Source organism: Larus michahellis, chromosome 4 (assembly GCF_964199755.1).
Source record: "Larus michahellis chromosome 4, bLarMic1.1, whole genome shotgun sequence".
Taxonomy (NCBI): Eukaryota; Metazoa; Chordata; class Aves; order Charadriiformes; family Laridae; genus Larus; species Larus michahellis.
In genome coordinates, this window is record NC_133899.1 from 73183564 (window position 1) to 73204165 (window position 20602).

The 20602-nt window shown below is 40.0% G+C and overlaps 1 protein-coding gene across 19 annotated transcripts in view; it reads right to left on the reverse strand.

Annotated features, from left to right (window-relative positions):
• PPP6R3 (protein phosphatase 6 regulatory subunit 3) overlaps nt 1-20023 on the reverse strand; it is a 58957-nt gene extending 38934 nt beyond the window's left edge. For 3 of the 19 annotated variants that reach the window (XM_074585548.1, XM_074585541.1, XM_074585536.1), the window contains exons 1-3: nt 19861-20000; nt 7163-7336; nt 6669-6781 (exon numbers count right to left, since the gene is read on the reverse strand). Coding sequence is in view for 8 of the 19 variants with exons in the window: in XM_074585532.1 (XP_074441633.1) it covers nt 260-271 (12 nt within the window). In the remaining 11 variants the exon portion in view is untranslated. Of the gene's footprint in view, nt 1-259; nt 398-613; nt 707-6668; nt 6782-7162; nt 7337-19860 lie in introns of those variants that run through there. The other 16 variants (XM_074585546.1, XM_074585540.1, XM_074585535.1 and 13 more) reach the window with 11 other exon arrangements.
• Nucleotides 20024-20602: the final 579 nt, after the last annotated feature.

The following is a 20602-nucleotide window of genomic DNA, read 5'->3' on the forward strand; positions in this document are numbered from 1 at the left end:
CTAGTGCATTATTAAAGTCACCGGATATTTTTTGTTTGGGTTTTTTTTTTAATCCTTTAGGAAGTAGATCAAACCCTTTCCTTTGTCCCAGTTAGTGAAAGTAGCATCTTTGCAAGTAACCACTATCAATGCTAATTCCAGATGTAAATCCCCCTGCAGTGATTAAAGCTCATTTCAGTAGCTTCAATGTATTTCTCAGTTACTTATTTCAAGGGAAATTCAACAACGGAAAATAGCAACAACAAGAAAAGAGGCATACTACTGCAAACATGTTACTGCGTTATTTCACAAACTGTCTCCCAGGCAAGCTCTTTTAGGGGGTGCTCCCTCAACATGTCAGGTGCCGGCCAGAGATTATTCCATCACTTTTCAACAGGAGCCCAGGTCCTTTGAAATAAGGAAAAATAAACAACATAAAATGTGCCAAAGAGGAAGTCCAGGAACCCTGAAGAGAAGAGAATTTTCTTAGGTGTTATCATTGGCGATAATCTAGAATCGGCCTACCAGAGTTCCGATTAGAAGTATTAAAAACAAAAGCTTACTGTTATTCTTCCCACAGCCTACTGTTCTACTCTCCCTCCCAAAACCTACCAATTCTGAAATTTTGAATTACCTTCATGCTTTTTCAAATTTCTGTCCCATTAACAGAGTCAGAATTAGGCCTTATGTCCAGAAACCAGGAGCGCTCCGCCCAAAATCTCACTATCTGCAAATTTATGATAAATTCCACAGGTCAGTTGGGTTGTGTTACTCCCAATGTTCAACTCCATTGCCAATATGAGCAGAAAAATCACAACAATTGGATTCAATGCAAGATGCAAAAGACTGCCAAATATGAGACATGTTCAAGTTTAGATACTACATGAAGGAAAATAATCACAGATAATACTGCAAACTGAGATGTGGAAAGAAAAATTTTGTTAAAGACACTAAAGCTGCTGCAGATATTTTACTGTCATTTGTAACTTGAGTTAGCTTTCCATAATCAGTGGAAGTTCCCAGTAAGCAAGACTAACAGACTTCCAATTCATGTAAACAGTACTTCTGAAAGTTTACATCAACTTGCCGATATAGAAGTTAGGACAATTCCAGATCCTAAGGAACACCTCGCATTCAGAAAAAAATATTGCTTTGTTTTCTTAGTTAATACTGTTAACAGATTCTTCTCTGAATGAATGCCAAAATATCATTCTATTAAGTAAACACCTGACAAATCTGAAAGGAAAGAAAGCAGTTCACCAAAATGAAGAAAACCCGTCAACTGCTCTGAGATACAGGTAACTGAAATTATCACTTGAATCGTTTGCTAAAGTGAAGAAACAAAGCTTAGAAGCGATCTTTTCAGACCAGGAAAAAAAAAATAAAAATTGAAGTCTTCTGCCTACTACATGGTGGTTCTCTCTAGAGGCCAAATGCTTAATTGGAATCTCCATCAAAAAAACAGTTGGTAACAACTGTTTCAGGAAGTTTCTCTCTAGCCTCCAGTTGACATAGCTGTCCAACACCTTTCCTGAACACATACATGCCTCTCTTCAAGCTACAGGACAAAGACATTAATTCCAGTCAGACAAGCATATAGCTTAACTTTGGACAATGTCTCCTATATTGAACTTTTTACAGAACAGACTTGTTACTTTAAAGCACTGAGAAGTCCCCTCAGTAAATAAGAAAACTATTAAAGCAAGCTGCTCATTTAAATTAAACCTTTAAGCATCATACTTAGGTAAAACATACATGAGAAACATACTTTGCAAGGAGTTACTTCCAACTTGGTACCTCATACTCCCACCTAACACTTGAGTATTAGTAGCTACAAGCAGACATGGGAATCTAGACCAATGCAGAAAGGAAACTAAAAGGACCTCAGCTAGACAGCTGAAGGCTGTTTTACCCGACAACTGGATGTTAAAAACATACACACAGAGCTTCTGGCAGAAACTCTGCAGATTTTACAGCAACACCTAGTTTCATTTTTCAAGCAGGAGAAAGTCTTTTTTAAAAAAAAAAAGTTTATCAGTATCAAGCTGACGATTCTGTAATGTATGAAAGTCTGAGAAATGCTACATAGAGAGTTATAACAAGGACTGCATTACAAAAAACTAAACTCAGAATGTTGACTGTCAATTTTCATCATGTATTTTCTTACTATAGGGTTCAAGTACACAGATAAAATCAGTTACTTCTGCAACAACAAATTTTTCCATGATTGAAACACATCCTAAATTATGTAGCCTACTTCAGCAAAACATGTTTTTACAACTCCTGTGTAGCAACTAGCAAAAGAAAACTTAGTTGTTGGATGCAAAGAGAGCAACCACAAAAGAAGTCCTTGGTACCGTGACAGACTTTGAAGAAGGTCTTATGTTTCTTAGTGATAAAAGCATTTCCAATGCAAACAATCCTGCCTTCTAAAAACCAAATAGGTAGGTTTGGGGAAGGACAAAGCAATGAGGAAGATAAATTCTAATGCTTTTATCATTAAAAGAGTATTTCCCAACATTTTTAAGATCTTTAAATGCATTGACTGCTTTAAAAAGCTAAGCATGCCCTTCTGCTAGCTTCACATAACCTCAGTATATTTAACTAATTCCCAGTTATGTTTGGTTTTTTCCTTTCTCCAAATGATGAACAAGTAATTAGACACCATACTAGCATTTATAAAGTGCTTATTTTGACACTGGAAATGGACCATCTGTTCAAAACAAAGCTAAGCACGAGTGCATGTTTGAAAAAATTTAGCACTAAACAGAATTACCAGTCACCCAAATTGACACTCCAGTGACTACTTCTTAAACTGCCTATTTCACTCAGCCAGAGCATCACTCTTTGTGAACCTGCTACTTACAACTGCCTGTCCTTTGCAGGCTGGGGAACAATTCCTCAAAGCATTAAATATCCCAAGACCTACTAAATGTGAAAATTAAGTACTTATACATTTAGTCTGGAATTGAGGGCAATTTGAACAAAATAATAAAAAAAAATAAGACACCTGCATTCTAGCTTGAAGATCTAGATCAAAACAGTTCTCTTCTGTAAAGTAACGGTAATTTATAGCAATACACAGTTAAGCTACAACTGAATTCCCCACTTTTCCTCTTGATAAATGCAAGAATGAATCTCTCATATCCAGCACCACTTACATTGCTGCTTCTGCATTGAGAATTCAGGGGAAAAATAAGGAATTCTTTATCTTCTATCCCATTAAAATAGCATGGTTTTCCAATAGTCTAAGAACTCTGCTCTTAATTATTCCTTACCTTCATTTCTAAATACCTCAAATGATACAATAGAGACCATACTTACCAAATAACCTATTTGAAAATAAATTTATTTTCCATTAAAGCAGTGAGGTTCATTCTGTTATTAGCTAGAAAGACATAAGTTACTGTTCCAAGTCTCAAGATTTAACTATATTACGTTACATCCAGCAATCACAAATAAGAAGCCCCCCCAAAACAGTAATAAGGGAGGTTTTTAATGGTACAGTTTCTACATTTCTTAAACAAATGTAAAATCAATTTGACAGAGTAAAAATCTTATGTGGACACAGAGTAAGATGTAGCAGTCTCTTCAGTGTCTGAACAGCCTGTTCAGGCCATGAATGTGAACCCTAGCAGAAATTCATTTTTGAGAAATACTCCATTACTTTCAATGACAATTAGACTGTTATGATTATATGCTACTGAAGGTTCAAAGAAACTTTGTGGAGGAGGAAGCCAATAGATGGTTTGAAATTAAAAAGAATGAAATAGAACACAAAATACAAACACCTTCACATCAACAATTCAATACATATTGCACCCATATTTCAAGTACTGTGCACAGTTCTAGTCCTCCCATTTCCAAAAGCGCATAGCAAACTAGAAAAGATACTGAAAGGGGAATCAAAACCAATCAACAATTCTTTTATGGAGTGCTGGGAGAGCTTGCGTAGGCTGGCTGCACCTCCCTTTCCTGCCTGCAGGTCGGCCAATGCTTTGCCCCCTCCCAGCCACCGTCAGACACAGGGGGCTGTGCTACCTGCAGGGAGCTGGGTTGGTGGGGGAGGTCACCAAGGACCCCTGACCCTCATACAACACTGTTGCCACCATCTTGTCCCAGGGACCCCACACACGGGATATGAAAAGCTGGACATGTGGGAAATGCTCCTTATCCAATAACAATGCTCAGGCAGTGAAAGATACAAAGCACGTTTTATTTGAACATCCTTGCAAGAACAGGTGACCTAGCAAGTAGGCACACTTTTGGTTCTTGAAACACACCTATTCATTTCCTAATCCCAGCTGAGTTTTCCCTCCCCTGTTTCCCATTGGTTAGGTACTCCAGGGCTCACAGTCTGTCTGGAGTGCCTAAAACCGTTCCCAGATGTTGTGCCTCTGTTTACTTCTCCTTATGCTACACCTAAAGGGATTATCTGACTAGTTTATTTCTTTCCTTTTTGGTAAAACTGCTCAATGTCATTAGCCCTGGTTAAATGTTTGACTACCCTTCTAGACACTAATCTGGTATGAATCAGTTTGTCCTTTTGTCTATGTGATAAGAGATGTTATACAAGCCTCTGCTGGAGCCTCTTTGTCTAGTCATTCCCTTATCATGTCACCTCTGATGGAAACAGCTCTTCCCCATTGCAAAAATAATACCTGCCTTTCTTACAGACATGAGCCAACAATGTGTATTCGCAGCCCAGAAAGCCAACCATATCCTGGGCTGCATCAAAGGAAGCATGGCCAGCAGGCCAAGGGGGGCAATCCTGCCCCTCTGCTCTGGTGAGGGCCCACCTGGAGTACTGCATCCAGCTCTGGAGCCCTCAGCACAGGAAAGACACGGACCTGCTGGAGCAGGTCCACAGGAGCGTCATGAGTATGATCAGAGGAAGGGAACTCTTCTCCCCTGAGGCTGAGACTTGGGGTTGTTCAGCCTGGAGAAGAGAAGGCTCCAGGCAGACCTTATAGTAGCCTTTCAATACTTAAAGGGGGGGTCATAAGAGAGATAGAGACAGACTTTTTAGTATGGCCTGTAGTGATAGGACAAGGGGTAATGATTTTAAACTGAAAAAGGAGAGATTCAGACTAAATATAAGGAAAAATTTTTTTTTATGATTAGGGTGGTGAAACACTGGAAGAGGTTGCCCAGAGAAGTGGTAGATGCCCCATCCCTGGAAACATTCAAGGTCAGGTTGGACAGGGCTCTGAGCAACCTGATTTAGTTGAAGATGTCCCTGCTCATTGCAGGGGGGTTGAACTAGATGACCTTTACAGGTCCCTTCCAACTCAAACCAGTCTATGATTCTATAATCATCTTAGTAAGACCTTACCATCATTAAGTTGTAAGATTCAGGAATTGTGGGGGAGTATTCCTTGTACATAAGCTAGCAACATTTCAGTCTTTTCAACTACTTGCAGGTAAAATTTCACTTACATACCAAAACACAAGATACTGCACCTTCTTCCAAATACCATCAAGAATGCCTGTGTAACCAAACAATGTTTCAGAATACAAGAGAAGCACTTTAGCATGTTCATTGACTATTGCACAATTTAAGCTTGTACTGCAGATATAATTTCTTCCAGCCATTATACCCATTTACAGCACATATGCTTCTCAGCTAACTCCTATACTTTCAGAGGGTAACTGCATACTCTTGAGCAAAATGCAAGCAAAAGATACCATGTGGTAGTCCTTTCTTGAGTGGGAGAGGAACACACCAGAGAACTGTATGAAGACACAGAAATTTTCATAACACCCTCTTTAACAGCTGCTGCTTCCTCCTCCTAATGAGGAGGCAAATTATCTAATAAGTAGGAACTTTCACTCCCCTATAAGACAAGGGAAGAGGGAGTCTGATACAGCTGCAGAACAGTTAGGAATCAAGGTAGAAATGAAATCACTTTCACCCTTATTTATGCACACTAGCTTCCCTTTTTTATGCACACTAGCTGCACTTCTATCTCAATCAGAACTAGAAATGTGTGGGGTTTTACATAATATATAGATTATATATATACACACACCCATCATGTGCATACACACACTCCCTATTATGACTGAATGGCCCAATAATCAATTGCTTTGACATGCTGAAGGACCTAAGTCCAAACTAGTTAATGTTTACTCAAAGACACCAATCTCTCAAAATTCAAGAGGTCATAACCTCCAGCAAAAGTACAAAAATCAGCTGAAGTCTAGTTTGCAATTAATTTACAAGACCAATTTTATACCAAGCAACAAGTGCATCCTCGTCAATTCCTACACTCTATCTCAAACCATAGATTAGTAAGTGTTAATAAACATAGATCTTAATTAGCTGGAATAACTACAAATTTGCCACTGTTCTCCCCTGCCCAAGTAGAAAAGATGAATCATTTTCTAGTAACTCCACATCAACAGCCAAACACTTACACATTTAAAATATTCATTGGTCACAGAATTCAGTTAGATCCTTCATATTTTGAATTCTCCCGATTATCTTCAAAATAGAAATGAAGAGATCTATGTACTGAGAAAAGCAGATGGTCCCACAATATTACAAAAAAGCTAAACAATGCATTGCTACCCAGAAAAAAAAAATTTACACTGAAGCATGCAGTTTAGTACCAAAAATTCAATTGCAGAACTCAGAATTACCATACTTCAATATAATAACCTATAGGGCTAAACATCATTCATACCTAATACATGTCAGTTCATGAACACATTTGCTTTGAAACTCTTCCAAAGAATTGGAGGCTGGGCAGCAGATACACCTCCTGGCACAAAACCAAAACACTTTAAAACATGTTCCCTGTAAAACAAATAGAATAACCACAACAGTGTGTCTAGATGACCCTTGATTCTCATTGTAAGACCAAAGCGTGGCGGAGAAAGAAAACAGTGCAACAGCAAGCTGGGTTAAAAGACCAAGTTAGAAACAGCCAGCTAGAAAGTAGTCAAAAAAAAGCTGCAAGGAAAGGAAAGGAATGGCCACAGAGTCTGAACTGCAGAAGGAGAAGCAGCTTAGAAGGTGGTAAGTGTGAACCTACAGAAGTCATGTAAATAAGCCTTTAGTGAAAATCAGGGACATGAAAAACTTATAGCATTCAGGAACCACTTAAAATTTAAGATAAGACTTTATAGATGCAGAAGCTAAATCTACTGCTGTAGGAGAAGTTTAATAGTTTCTTACCTGTTGAACACAAAAGTTTTTTTTTAAAGTTAAAAAAACAGAACGATTTGTATTCTCTCAGGCTCCTTGCCCATTACAGGGTATCCTGGCAACAGCAAAAAAATCTTTCAATCTACAGTATTAGCAGATTAGCAGGACTGAATTAGGATTGAATTAGATGAAGCAGATTTCTTCCTACAACGACAAAAAAAACATTTTATAATTTAATACTGTTGTTAACAGGTTCGATTCAACAGCTCAACAACTGCATGAATACTAAGCACTGCTTTGCATGGAATAAGACATACGAACTGAAGAAGGAAACAAATTGCTAGGAAGAAGAGTGCAGCATACTCCAAGAATAAATTCAAAAGCAGCTTGTCATCTGAAAGACTTATTTTTAAACCAACTTTAATTAAACATCCCTCTTTACTTTTAGGGGACAAAGGAAGAAACTTCATTGCCTCAGTGAAAGAGAACTGCCTTTATAATCTGTACTTGACTCTGGAATCTAACATGAATCCAGAGTTTTCTCTTTTTTTTATAAAATATTAGCAATTTCATATGAAGTAACGTCTTCAAATCTAGAAGATCTAAAATACCCGTTGCCAGACTTTTTTTCAACAGTCTTTTCTATCCTCATAACTATTCTCTTGTTATATTAAGATCTGATTTATCCACAAACCTGCACAGAAAGAAACATACAAGCATTAAAAATGTCAGTTACTTTGGCATAAGTCTGTATAAACTATATTGACAGTTCCAATTTGAAATCGGTTTAGCTTCGGAAAAAACCCCAATACAGTCCACATACAGACTTACAGAGTAACCAGCTTTTCTAAGACAGAATTTGGTCACCTAAAATTCATCATTAAGACAACCTCTGCTTTTGATAGTTTAGTTCTTTCAATGTAAAGCAAAGTAACATTGAAGAGCTTAATCAGATATCCAAAACTGGCTTCAGAGTGACACTTACCTGTCTGTGCTTTGGTCAACACCAAATAGTCAAGAAAATGCACCCTATCAATCGATGTTTCTTCCTGAAGTAGCTGTTTCTGGTAGTTTTAAGGTTACTACCTAATATAAAAATTCACCTTCCCTTTCCACCAGTTACAGAGGGCTTTTTGGTTTTGCTTTTTAAGACAGGTTTCAAGGCAGACAAGACCTTTGTTACTTTTGGGAACATAGGTAATATTGTTAATGGCAAAAAAGCAGAAGTACTAGCAACTAAGAAGGGTAGCAAATATAGTCGCATGTTCATTAATTCATGTCTGTGGCGACCTAGTATTTGGCTGAAAAGCTCTGCTATCAGTTTGTCACAAATATATCTTCAGCTAAAAAAAAAAACTCAAACCACACACCTCAAAAGCATTTCAAGTATTCTGCCAGAGAAGAATGATTTAACCTTACACCTTCCATGTTAAAGATAACAAGCTGTGTCTCCAAAGCTGTTTCTTGATCTTTGCAGATGATTTCATACATAGCCTTTGTCAATACTGCCTATACTACAAATAAATTCCCCTTGAACTAAAAGACACTCTTGCATTTTAGTTAAACAATCACCCAAAAGAGTATTTTCTCTTAGCTTTGTTAGGGCTAGTCAGTTTTGTGGCTTGAAATACCATGTTGTTTGTTATCTCCCAACAGTTCTGAAACCAAAAGCCACCACATTTTATTCACAACAGCACAAAGACTCCAAGCCTTAATGTACACAAAGACTAAGTACAGCTTTCTCTAAGGATATTTTAGTAACCAACATAGACATGAACTGAAGGTCAACATAATACATTGACCATAATACTTTCAAAGGTCACATGTGTTTTTCATCCTTGGACCTTAAGGTCTATATGTCAAGTAGATTAGCCAATCCCTTGTGAGTCAAGTGACTAAATAGAGCAGAAAAAGTAAACAAGTTTACTGGACTTAGTTTGCTTTACTGAAGCTTCCTTGGTTATCATTTCTGCATTTCAAACGCACACCTATGTTCAGAAATAGACGTCCGAGAAGGGAGAAGAATGTAACTTCCTCAATTATGTTGTGTGGGAGCAAAAGAAGCAGCCTACTTAGCTTAATGCACTTTCAGAAGAGTCTACAAATTCTTAAGATACTGTCCACAGAGATTTCAATTGCCAGTAAAACTATCCAAATGAAACCCACTATTACTAATCCGCTTACAAGGATGTCTTTCTGATATTTCTATTTGAGAAGAAACCTTCACTGTCTAAATACCATTTTTAGCACCAGAACAGTCAGCTTCTGAATTCAATACAGTAGTATTATATAGGAAAATAAAAACACTAGTGTAATCAAAATTAACGAGATACTAGCAGTGCAAGTATTATAGCATACCCTGGGAAGTGTGTTCCACCAGAAACCTGTTCTGGTCAATGAGGACCTTTTCAGTCCACCTCAAAATCTACAAGAGTAGAAAGTTTGGTTTAAAGAATGACTTCCACTGAGTGGTATGGGTGGTTTATTGTCTCTGACTGTTGCCCTCCACAACACAGATTAGGTAGTGAAAGGACCTGCAGCATGGGTAAAGGAGCACTGATAGTGTAAAGAGCAGCACTGAACAGTGCTGCTCTTACAGTAAGTCCTTCCGTGCATTTGAAACAGTAATTTATATAACCTACTATATCTGAAATAAAGTTGCTATACAAGATGAGTTTTTTGTGCTGCATAAAGCCTCAGTGAAAAAAAAATTCCAGTTTCATTTCATAGCTCACAGACCCTCATCATGGGGGCAGTTTGACAAAACCACCAGCATCTCTTCGGGAACAAGAAAGGGAAGCCTAGGCCACTGCATGGTTAATTCCCTCTTTGGGCCATATTGTACTCAGAACAAGTGCAAGTGTTTTTATACAACACTCTGCTTAAGTACAAATTAGGTAATCTTTTTTTCCCCATTTTTCCACTGGCTTGTTGGCCCAGAGAGATTCCCCAGTGAAGTTACAGTCTAGCAATACAAAACTGTTTATGCTAATGCTAAAGGCAGAGCCCTGTGAAATCATCATTTAAGAATCATCATTGTTCCTTACCACACCTCTCCAAATGTCTGGTAGGAAAAATAAAAATAATAACGTGTCCTCCTTAGAACACTCACGTCTTAGGGCTTACTACAGAAGTTAACCAAGTCCAGATGCTGAAACAAAGGGTCATCACCAGGGCCAGCATGGCCAAGGAAGAGGGAGCACACCATTAGGGACAGGGCAACCAGGATTTGTCTCTTCCATCTTGGAACCAAATTTTATCACCTTAGGCCTGCTATATTCTCAACCACCTGATAACCTGCAAGTGTAAATGAGTCCTGAATTCCTGTACTACTATGGCAATGTAAAAATCAGTCATGCTGACTGACTGCTTCAGCAGTACAGTTGTTTTGTGGGTTTTTTTTTTTTGTTTCAACATTTAAGGAAAAAATACTGTAACTTAAGAAAGCAAAGGTTAGATGTACGAACTTTAGCAGAGGTTTCTTTTTTCAGTAAGTACTCTCAAAAAGTGTGTGAGTTTGGATATTTTTTTAAATATTTTTTTTTCCAAGTCTAAGACACTACTATCAGATCACAGGGGCACAGTTACCATGGCTTCACAGGTACTATCCATGACTTAGCCACAGCTTTAATTTTCAGCATTTCACTCAATCTGCCTTAATCTGCCCCACTCCACCCCAACCACCTGGAACACTGCTGAAAAAGAGCACGTTAGAGATGAGAAGACTACTGTTTGAACATGCTTACCAGGATTTGGCAATAGTATGATAAAGAGTTCCCTAAGGTTAGTACCAGAAGCAGTGCTACTAGAAGGCAATACAGCTGCATCAGACACTTTGCTGTACCAAAGCTACTCAGCCCTGTCTCCCATTTTCCTTAATTAGCCCAAGTACAACAGCAGGCTAACTGGCCACACCACTTTTGAACCCAAATCACTACTCAGCATGGGGCATGCTAAACAAAAGCATATACATAACTGGCTTGGACATTTCTAGCAAGGCACTGCAGCGTACCACGTAAACGTACCCATTTTCTCTGAACAACCTTTCAGATAAACAAGTTCATCCTCTTTTTCACCTCACTGATTAGACCTTGGAAGTCGGATGCAAATGAAATTTCGAGATGCATGAAAATACATGGAGGTAGCAGAAAGCTTACTTCAGCAACTTCTAACCAGGACACCAGAGTGTTATTTCTGTATAGACAGTGCATTCAAGTCTGCTGTGAGCTTTCTTTTTTATGCAAAACCTTAGTCTTGCTAAAAAGAGTACTTAAGATCATCCACGGTTCAGAAGTGGAAGTCAGCAGCCTCTAGGAGCATGCCAATGTTTTACTTCCTAAAGCTTCAGTCAGCCATAGCTGCTGCCAGAATTAGAGCGGACTCTTGCACTAAGATAGCAACTTAAAAATTAAATATAAATCTGTTTGTCACTTCTTTCTTGACTTTCATTAAAGGTTCCTTGGACCTGTTGTTTGAGTAATCTGCACTTTCAGTACGTGTTACCTGAACTGCACTAGTTAAAGGCTATGGGCAAGATTATCTTCCTGTTTTTCTTCATGCTAAGGTTTACAGAACTATTAAAATAAGTTTTGACAGCTGCACATTTTCAAGATGTCAGACAAGACTGCCCTTTTAATTAGGACATCAAGAACTGAGCTACTAAATATATTACCTATGATTTCAGTGCTACCAGATCCTGCAAAAACTGACAGAACTAACCAACCCACCCTGCATGCATACACAGGCTAATATTCCCCTAACATGACACTATCAAAAACATGGTTTGCTTTTCAAACTGAAAAGTTGGAATCCCTAGCACTCTTCAAAGCATGTACAGATCCAACAGCATTAAAAGAAAAACTGAAGATACTTCCTCCTTTAATCTTCAATTCAAGCAGGTTAAAATAAATCTTTGATTTTGATTTACTCTTGGGGAAAGATTACTGATTTGACTTCATCTACCAAAAAGCTTAAGCCCCACCTATACTTACTTCTACAATCCTAAATTTTCATGTTCAATGTTTCATGAATACAACCCCTAGGACAAAAGTAGGAAAGTTATCCCAATGTCAAGCGAGATAAAATACAGCAGCAGCACCTGGATACAAGCGAAGTGATGCTACTTTACCATACTTGCTGACCTAAATGTTGGTATCTGCATTTAGACAGATGCCTTAGTGCCATCTGGAATCTTCCCTAGCTCAGTGCAATGCTATAGCTTTAGTTGAGCCTTTAACCAAGTAAGAACACTCTCCCTTCCTTCACAGAACACACTGCATATTCAGGGGACATAGTCTATACAACTGTTTCCCCATCTCTGCAGATACCCTGAGGATGAAGTTAAATAGTTGGAAAAGAAAAATATTTTAATACATATGGAAAGTCATTTAAGTACTGGATGCCAAACAGTTAAGTTATCTTATTGCCCAAAGATTAAGGCAACTGAATAGAGATTCAGTATCTTCCACAAGCATTTTACTCACCATTTTTTGCAATTACTTTTCTTCCTCCTTCCCCCATCCCCCAGGCAATTTATATTTTGGAGCAAATCACTCCAGTAATCAGAGTTTTGCCACGCTGTGCTTTTACAAACCATGCACATTGCAACTACACCACATTTTTCAGGCACAGATGTCTCTGGTGCCTCCACTGAACAGAAATATGCCTTCCCCGTATGTCCTGGTTTGAGGCAAGACAAAACTAATTTTCTGTTCAATAATTTTACTTTGCAGCTAAGCCTCTTCTAGCTAACTGAACTCTCAAACAACATTTTTTTTTCGACAGTGTCCGCTCTCAGAGTGATAAGACCTCATTGTTTTCTAATTTATGCCAAGGGGTGGTACACAACGAGGCTCTTGCTTATACTTATTGCTATAACAACCAAGGTCAGCCCACTTTCCTGTGTGCCCTGTTGAAGGGTCAGATGCAGAAAAGCATAGAGTGGAGCGGACTGGACAGGTGAGCCAAAACTGACCAACAGGGTATTCCATCCCATCTGCATCATGCTCAGTATAAAAGCTGAGGGATCAAAGGGTCAGCCTTTTTTTTTTTTTTTTTTTCTTCGATAGCCAGCATCCAAGGATGACTCTGTCTGTTCATCTGCCTTTGATCCCAATCTGTGCATTCGTGAATCCAGATCTGGAATCCAGTTCCCATCCATTGCTGAGTCCAGCCTGGGACTTGCCCAGTGCCTGCTGGTGATGTGACTGTCAACCTGTGAGCTTGATACGGTTCTGTATATACTGTATATTTTTCATTATTTTCATTTTATGTTTTTATTAATATTTCATTAAAATAGTTTAGTTTTTTCTAAAATCATAAGTCTCTCTCTCTCTTTCACCTCTCCCTTCTGGGAGAGGCAGGGGAGAGCATCTGCAATTAAAAAATAACAAAAGACAACTTCACCTCTTTCCCTCTCCAACTTTCTTTATTTTCAACTGCCAGTTTGCTTTTAGTTTTGGGGGATGAATTCACTGGCTGTTGCTTGCAGTTTTTCCAATAATAAAAAATGGACATCACTTTTCTCCGCAAAAACCCACTTAACAGTAAAACACATTTACCACTTTTAATTGCATTCTGCTGCTTAGTATTACACTATATAACATCATAGTTACCAATTCACATTTCCAGAGAAGACCTTAGCCTTCACACCCATAATCTCCAATAAATTAAAAGTATAGACCTTGAAATAATCTATAATACCTCCCTCTCATAAGGGAGAGATCAGTACCATAGTTACAAATTTTCTACTGTATCTATTAATAATTTAATTCTCGGCTGCATGGGGCTACAACTTGGGAGGGGAAAAAAGCAACCCCACTGCATTCTAGTCCCCAGCTTTACAGCCAGCATATTTTTCTGAGGAATGTGAGTTAAATTTCAGAATTCCCAAATCTGGGGAACAAGAGGATTGGACCAGTGTATTTTGAAAAAGCTACTGTACAAGCATTAACATCATTGTTTTTTATTATGCCCTAAAAGTAAGCCAGTTTCCTAGAATGAAAAAGGTATCAGACACCCACAGGTGTTTCCTATATTACAAAAGATACCAAACAACCTATGAGTTTTTCACACTTTGACTCTTTTTCACAGACACCCACATACATAAGAGATACAGAATTTTTTTTTTTGTCCACCTTCGATACCCCATCTCTACAATTTCAATCTCGACAACTAACTAAAGAGTTAGGGATTAATTTGTATTCATAAATTGCATTTTTAAAGTAGAGCAACCAAGCCACCTGTGGCTGGTACTCAGTTCAGCCATGTCAGTTTGGGTTTTTTTTATTTTTTTGCTCTCAAAATAAATAAATAATACTTAAGTACAGCAGGAGAGCATACTGGAACAGCCAGCCACAGAAAAAAGAAATGTGCCCATGTATGACTGAAATCATATAATATATACGATATATAATATAAGGCAACCACACCTGGCACAACTACTGAGAAATAAAAACAATCAAACATTTATAATGGGTTGAGAAAGAGTAAAGTTTTAACTTCAGAGCCCAATCACTCATTACTGGTCTCTCAGCGAAATTTATAAGCTTTTGGATTATAAGTAACTCTACAAGAGAGTCTTTGCCCAAAAAAGTATAAAGCTACAGAATTACAGACACCGCTTTCATGATCTGATGGCAAAGTAGATCCCTTTAAACTGAGGAAAGGCATCCCGTAACATCACCGGTAAAGCAACAGGAAGGACTCAGTAATATCAAAAGGAATTGTAAAGTTTTACAAGTATGTAACAGTTAATTAAAATTAAGCACTGAATGCTACTTACTATCAACTCACAGCTATGACAGCAATTATCTTTTATTAGAACCTGAAGGGCTCAACAAGTTGTGCAGTGGTCTTAACACCATCTTTCATCAACTACTGTATTGCTACCTGCCTTGCCTTTAAATCTTCCTCCATTTCCCTTCTTTGAAGCACCACTAGTTAAAATGAAAACAGCACACTAATCACTACAGTAAAGGCATGCAGCATGAAAAGATACATTAAGGGGTTTTTACGTTGACCATTAACAAATGCAGACCTCTCACTAACGTTATCTTTACCACCTCCTTTATCAGACAAATTTCATCTAAACACAGTGTTCAACATAACATCTTTTTGCCACTAAGTGTGGCTTGAAGCTATAACAAAGAGCCCATCATCAGCAACAAGTACAACATCCTTTGATGAATGCTTGCTTCTCACAGCCAAAAGGAAGAACTGACTACTTCATAGCCAGTTTAGTCTAACTTCTAAAGCTGTCACTCACAGGAAGGAAAAAACACCAAAATTCTATTAACCCTCAGAATTGCCATAAGCAATGACAAACTCTTCCTTCATAATAGCCAGAAAGAACACAGAAAGACAAACGTGGAAGATGGGAGTACAACCCCTATGCTGATGCAATTTTCAAATGGACTTCCATCTGGAATGCACACTGACCAACATCAACATTAAATGGAAGTTGGTTTCCTGTAGATGCAAGCCCCTTACAACACCAGCAGGAAACCCACCTACCCCCAAGTGAGTCTGTTCCTGCCACCACTACAGCTTTGTTTTAGCAGTCTCTAGACTTTCCATCCCTTTTCAAGATATTTGGTGACAGCAGCTAAACCGTTTTCAGTAAGATTTCAAGTTTTCACTCAATTTTTTACTCAGTGTTTCAAGTTTTTACTCAGTTTTTTTACTCAATTTTACTCAATTCTGCCTCCCTTCATGTCTTCACACAAATCCTCACTACCAGTTTCATAGGTGCTCTTCTTAGCTATTTTCCTAACACGCCTAACAGCGTATAGCACCACTCCAGAAGAGCGTATTACAGCTTTACAGTTCCATGCAGTTGCACGCTGAGGTTTTTTGGTACTCTTTTCCACTGCTGGTATTCAACACATTCCATAGATTTTGTCACTATTTGAAGTTTAAGTCCCATGGAAGAGGAAAAGATACATCCATTTAAGAGGATTAGGGGAGGACTATACAGAGTAACATCAAGAAGAAAGAACAGTCAAAGCGTTAGTCAGGAACTTTTTCACCCACTCCAAATCACTTACACCACTTCAAACATGCTTCTCGGTACTTCACAGAAATAAACAAAGGTCATGAAAAGTCTTGTATTTTACAGTAACAGATTTTTTCCCAATATTGTGTGAAGAATTATTCCATAAACAAGAAAGCTGTTAACAGCTCATACCAAATGTCTTCCTGATCCTATCAATTCAGTCTATCCCATTTCCTGAGAAGCATCCCAAGCTAGCTACAGAGCTGCATATAATAGCCAAGAGTAGAAAAACATTTTACTTGAGTTGCTTAGTAGCATATGGTTTCTAAAACAGATGCTGGCACACTGACACACCACAAAAACAATTAAACATGCTATGCAGAGATTTCAACATTATTTTTGTATTCTCTACGTATTTTCTGATTGATCTTTCAGGCTTGCCCACCTCGAAAATACCAGCATCTAATGTGATCACTAAATAGTTTCTCAAGTTCTTTGCTCACTTCCTCCAACTTGACAAAAGAAGATGAGACAAGCAAGATATTATTTCTCATTTATCCCTACTTGTTTTATTATTGTGGAAAGTTTGCCAAAAACAATGGCTGCACATCTTGCTCTTAGGATAATCCAATCAGACATCTAGTCTGCTAGAATTTGGATGTGTTACCTACTTTGGGATAACACACTACTCCTTAACCTGGCATACGGAATAACATAGAGTACACAGCAATCTTACGGGTCACGGATGAAGGTACTACTATGAGAGCTGAATCTAGATGTCAGACAATATGCTTAAGACATCCTAACTTACTACAGAAACAGTTCACTGTACTCATACTAATGCCTCTTCTGCCCAAGCAGAAAAGCCACGGTTTCCATCATAACTTCCAAAGGCCATAAATTAACCCAGTTACATACGAGAAGTGAATATGCAAACCTCCTACCTATAAAGAGGTTGTGTAATACGCTGGAACACTGAAGCTGGAAAACGCCTCATTTCAGTATACTGATACAGAGTAATCTTAACTAAGTGCAGAATTAAGTACATACTTCAAGGCTTTTTACGCACTTGGACAAAAGAGGACATCAACAGACAGAAAGGAGAGTGGACCAGACAGTTCTTCAAAGCATTTCTCCCTTCTGACTGATTCAATCCCATACTGGTTGGTTTTGATCCAGCTGTTTAGAATTTCATAGTTCATGCATTTCAAGATTAAGCTGAGTAGAGAAGCAAAGATGTTGAGCCATAACAATAGAGATCACTCTCTAACTATCTGTTAATACTAAAACTACATACATAATTTTCTGCTTTAATACTGCTAAATTCAGATTCCATTCTATTAATTCACTTGATTTTCCACCCTTAGAACATCATATGATTCTTTGATTGGTATACAGGCTATAGCATCACCTCTGTTAAGTGCAAGAGAGAAGGGTTGTGAAGGAAAGTCACATTGCCTCACTTTAGCAAGTCAACAGAAGTAGGGCGAAGAGTTTGCAGGCAGTATCATGAGAAGACACACAAACTATTTAGTATCTTTAATTCCATAAGGGAATAATAATGGCTAGTTGATTTATATTCAAAAGAATCTAAAGATACTAGTCACAGCAGTTTACATATATATAAATCTAACTTGCTTGAAAAGAAGCTATAACGCACTACCCTACTTAAAGACATTCCTGTTAAACAGTCTGCTTTTCCTGAATTTCTAAACTACAAATTTCACTGTAGCTCAGTGTTTTCCTTAAGTTCATTGTAAACAGACCTCTCCGTTCTTCAGGCCAAAATAAAAATCTTCAAGTAGTATTAGAAGGTAAATTCCTTTAGTACTCAGAAAGCACAGGATTCAATACCACATACGCATTCCGCTTTTCACACAGAAAGCAAATAAGAAGTATCACCTATGTTCAAGCTGTATCATTGACAGAGGAAACAGTCCCTTAAGAGAATTTAAGTAATTACTTAGAATTACAAACTGTCAAGAAATAAACATGCAGACTGAGTACCACGTTTGCACGAAGTCTTGTTAACAAGTTATATACTGAAAAATAATTCTGTAGTAATTCTGTAGTGTTCTTTCATATTTGGATAATAAAGACTCTCACAAGCTACAGTCAGTCCATGTCTCACTACTGAAAACAAAAAAAAATAACACAGAGCTAAGTAATCACAGAATGTTACTAGAATGTATGCTGTACATGTATGTGTATTTTCAAATACACATAGGAGTTCAAATAACTGCAGTAATCATCTGGAACACTGAAACAGGAAGACTTTCCATCTTTCAGCATTCCAGAAGAAAAAAAAAAGCACACATGCATTTGTGCAGTTCACAAGCTATTTTGTATATTACTTGGAAATTTTAAACCAGCTTAATATTCATAAATTAAAAACTAACAAATAAACAAACAACAACAACCACCAAAAACAAGCCCCAAACCAAACCCACACCACAGTGCTACAGTACTTTTAGACTATGTATTTTAAACTTCTTCATTTTTAAGTTCTCAAGATCTCACAAGGAACGCTTTCTAAAGCTATCCACCCACTCTTAAGTTTTCTATATTCTTCCACTCAGGACACTTTTTTAAAATAGCAACACACCTATTCAAACTATCCTACTGTTTTAACTTATATAAAATTTATTCTGACAAGAGATGATCTTTAGCCTCAGTTGTACTTATGTCATACAAGACACAAGGCTATAAAACTAATTCCCTCTTACACTTTGAGAAGTTCTTAGTGACTAAAGCAAAACAAAACCAAAAGAACTGGCAGGTTCAAAATCAGATTATAACAAATGTATTTAACAGCAGTTAAAGCTTACCCAAACACTGCTATGCTTTTAAAAAAATGTAACTGAAAGAAGCTGCCTTGTTAAAAAAAACCAAAACAAAATAACAAGCCACCCACAGACAACCCAACAAAAAAAAAAAAAAGAAAAGGCTGGGGAAGCGTCCTCAAAGGAATAGCGAGGCACTGATTTTAAAGAACGAAAATGAATGCAGAATTAGCTATCAGCAAGGCTTATCTGTTTTATTATCCAAGAGATACCAGTGAAGCTAGAACAAAGTTCTGTAAGCTACAGCAACAGCACAAGTGACCGCCGGAGGAGGGAGTAGTGCAGACAGCTTCCCCCATTTCGGCAAAACACCCGGTTTGGAGCTCCTCCGGTGTACGAGGGAACAATGCACCGCCCACCATACCCAACGCCGCCGCGACCCGCTCCACGCCGCACCAGGCCGCCAACACTCCGCCACCAAAACCTTCCGTGGAACGGCCGCGGCGTCTCCGCCCCTCCACGGCTGCCAGCCGGCTCCCCACCCGGGGCGAAGCGCCACGGGCGCTAGGAAGAAGCTTCGGGGCAGCAGCCGAAGGACCCAACGTCACAGCCACAGGAAGAAAAGAGGCGGCGGGCGGGCAGGGCTCCCTCCAGCGCGGCCCGGGCCTTCCCCGCCGCGCCCAGGCCCGTGGCAGCCCGCAACCGCGCCGCGGCCCACCGCGCCCGTCCGGGCGCTCCGGGCTCTGTGGTGCGCGCGCGAGGGGGCACCGCACAGAACGGTCCCCTGCAACCCCACCAGGCCCCGGCCCGGCGGCGCCTGAGGAGCGTCCAGAGCCCCCCGCGCGGAGGGGAGCAGGCGCCAGGCCCGCGCCGCCGAAGACAACCCGTCACCGGAGCGCCGTTCCGCTCGCAGCGGCAGCAGGGAGAGCTCACCGCTACCCCGCCCATACCTCGGCAAGTGCGTCCCCCCGCCACAGGCCCCAGGCTGCCTCTGCTTAGGCGGGAAAACCACCGCTTGCCACCATCACCGACGCTCCAAGATGGCGGACATATCAGCTCCTGCGAGCCCTCCTCTCCCTCCGCCCCGCCTGCCAATCACACCGCCCCGGCACCACCCTCCTCCTCGACTCGCGCCTTCCTATTGGGCGGCGTGCGGAGCGCGGCCTCTCACTGGCAGTCCGCTGGGTGTCAGTCACTCAGCTGCGCGACTGCAACAGGGTCGAACGGGGGGTGGGGGTGGGCTCTCGGCTTCCTGTTGGCCAGTCAGCGCACGGGGCGGGTGCACCTCTCTTCCCACCTTCCCGACTTAGCAACAAGCAAACGTCACCCTGACGGGCGTCTCCCTCACCCAATAGCAAGAGGAGATTTCTTTTAAAAATAAACCCTTTCCGCCCAATCTGGCGCTGAGGCGCTCGAGCCGGCAGGAGGCCGCAGCGGGAGGGGTGGGCGCCTGTGGTGGCGATCCCCCCCCCCCCGTACCCTTACCCTCCGCGCCTCGCCATTGGCTGGCGGGCGGAGCCCCGCCCCCCAGGGTGAGGCGCGGGCGCCAAACTGCCTGACAACAAGTAGCTGGCGCGCGCGCAGGGGGTGCGATGTGGACGCCTCCGGAAGCTGGCGGCGGCGGCGGGGGCGGGGGCGGGGGGGGGCAACAAGAGCTAGCGAGGGGGGGGCTTAGCTCGAGCGGTAGAGCGG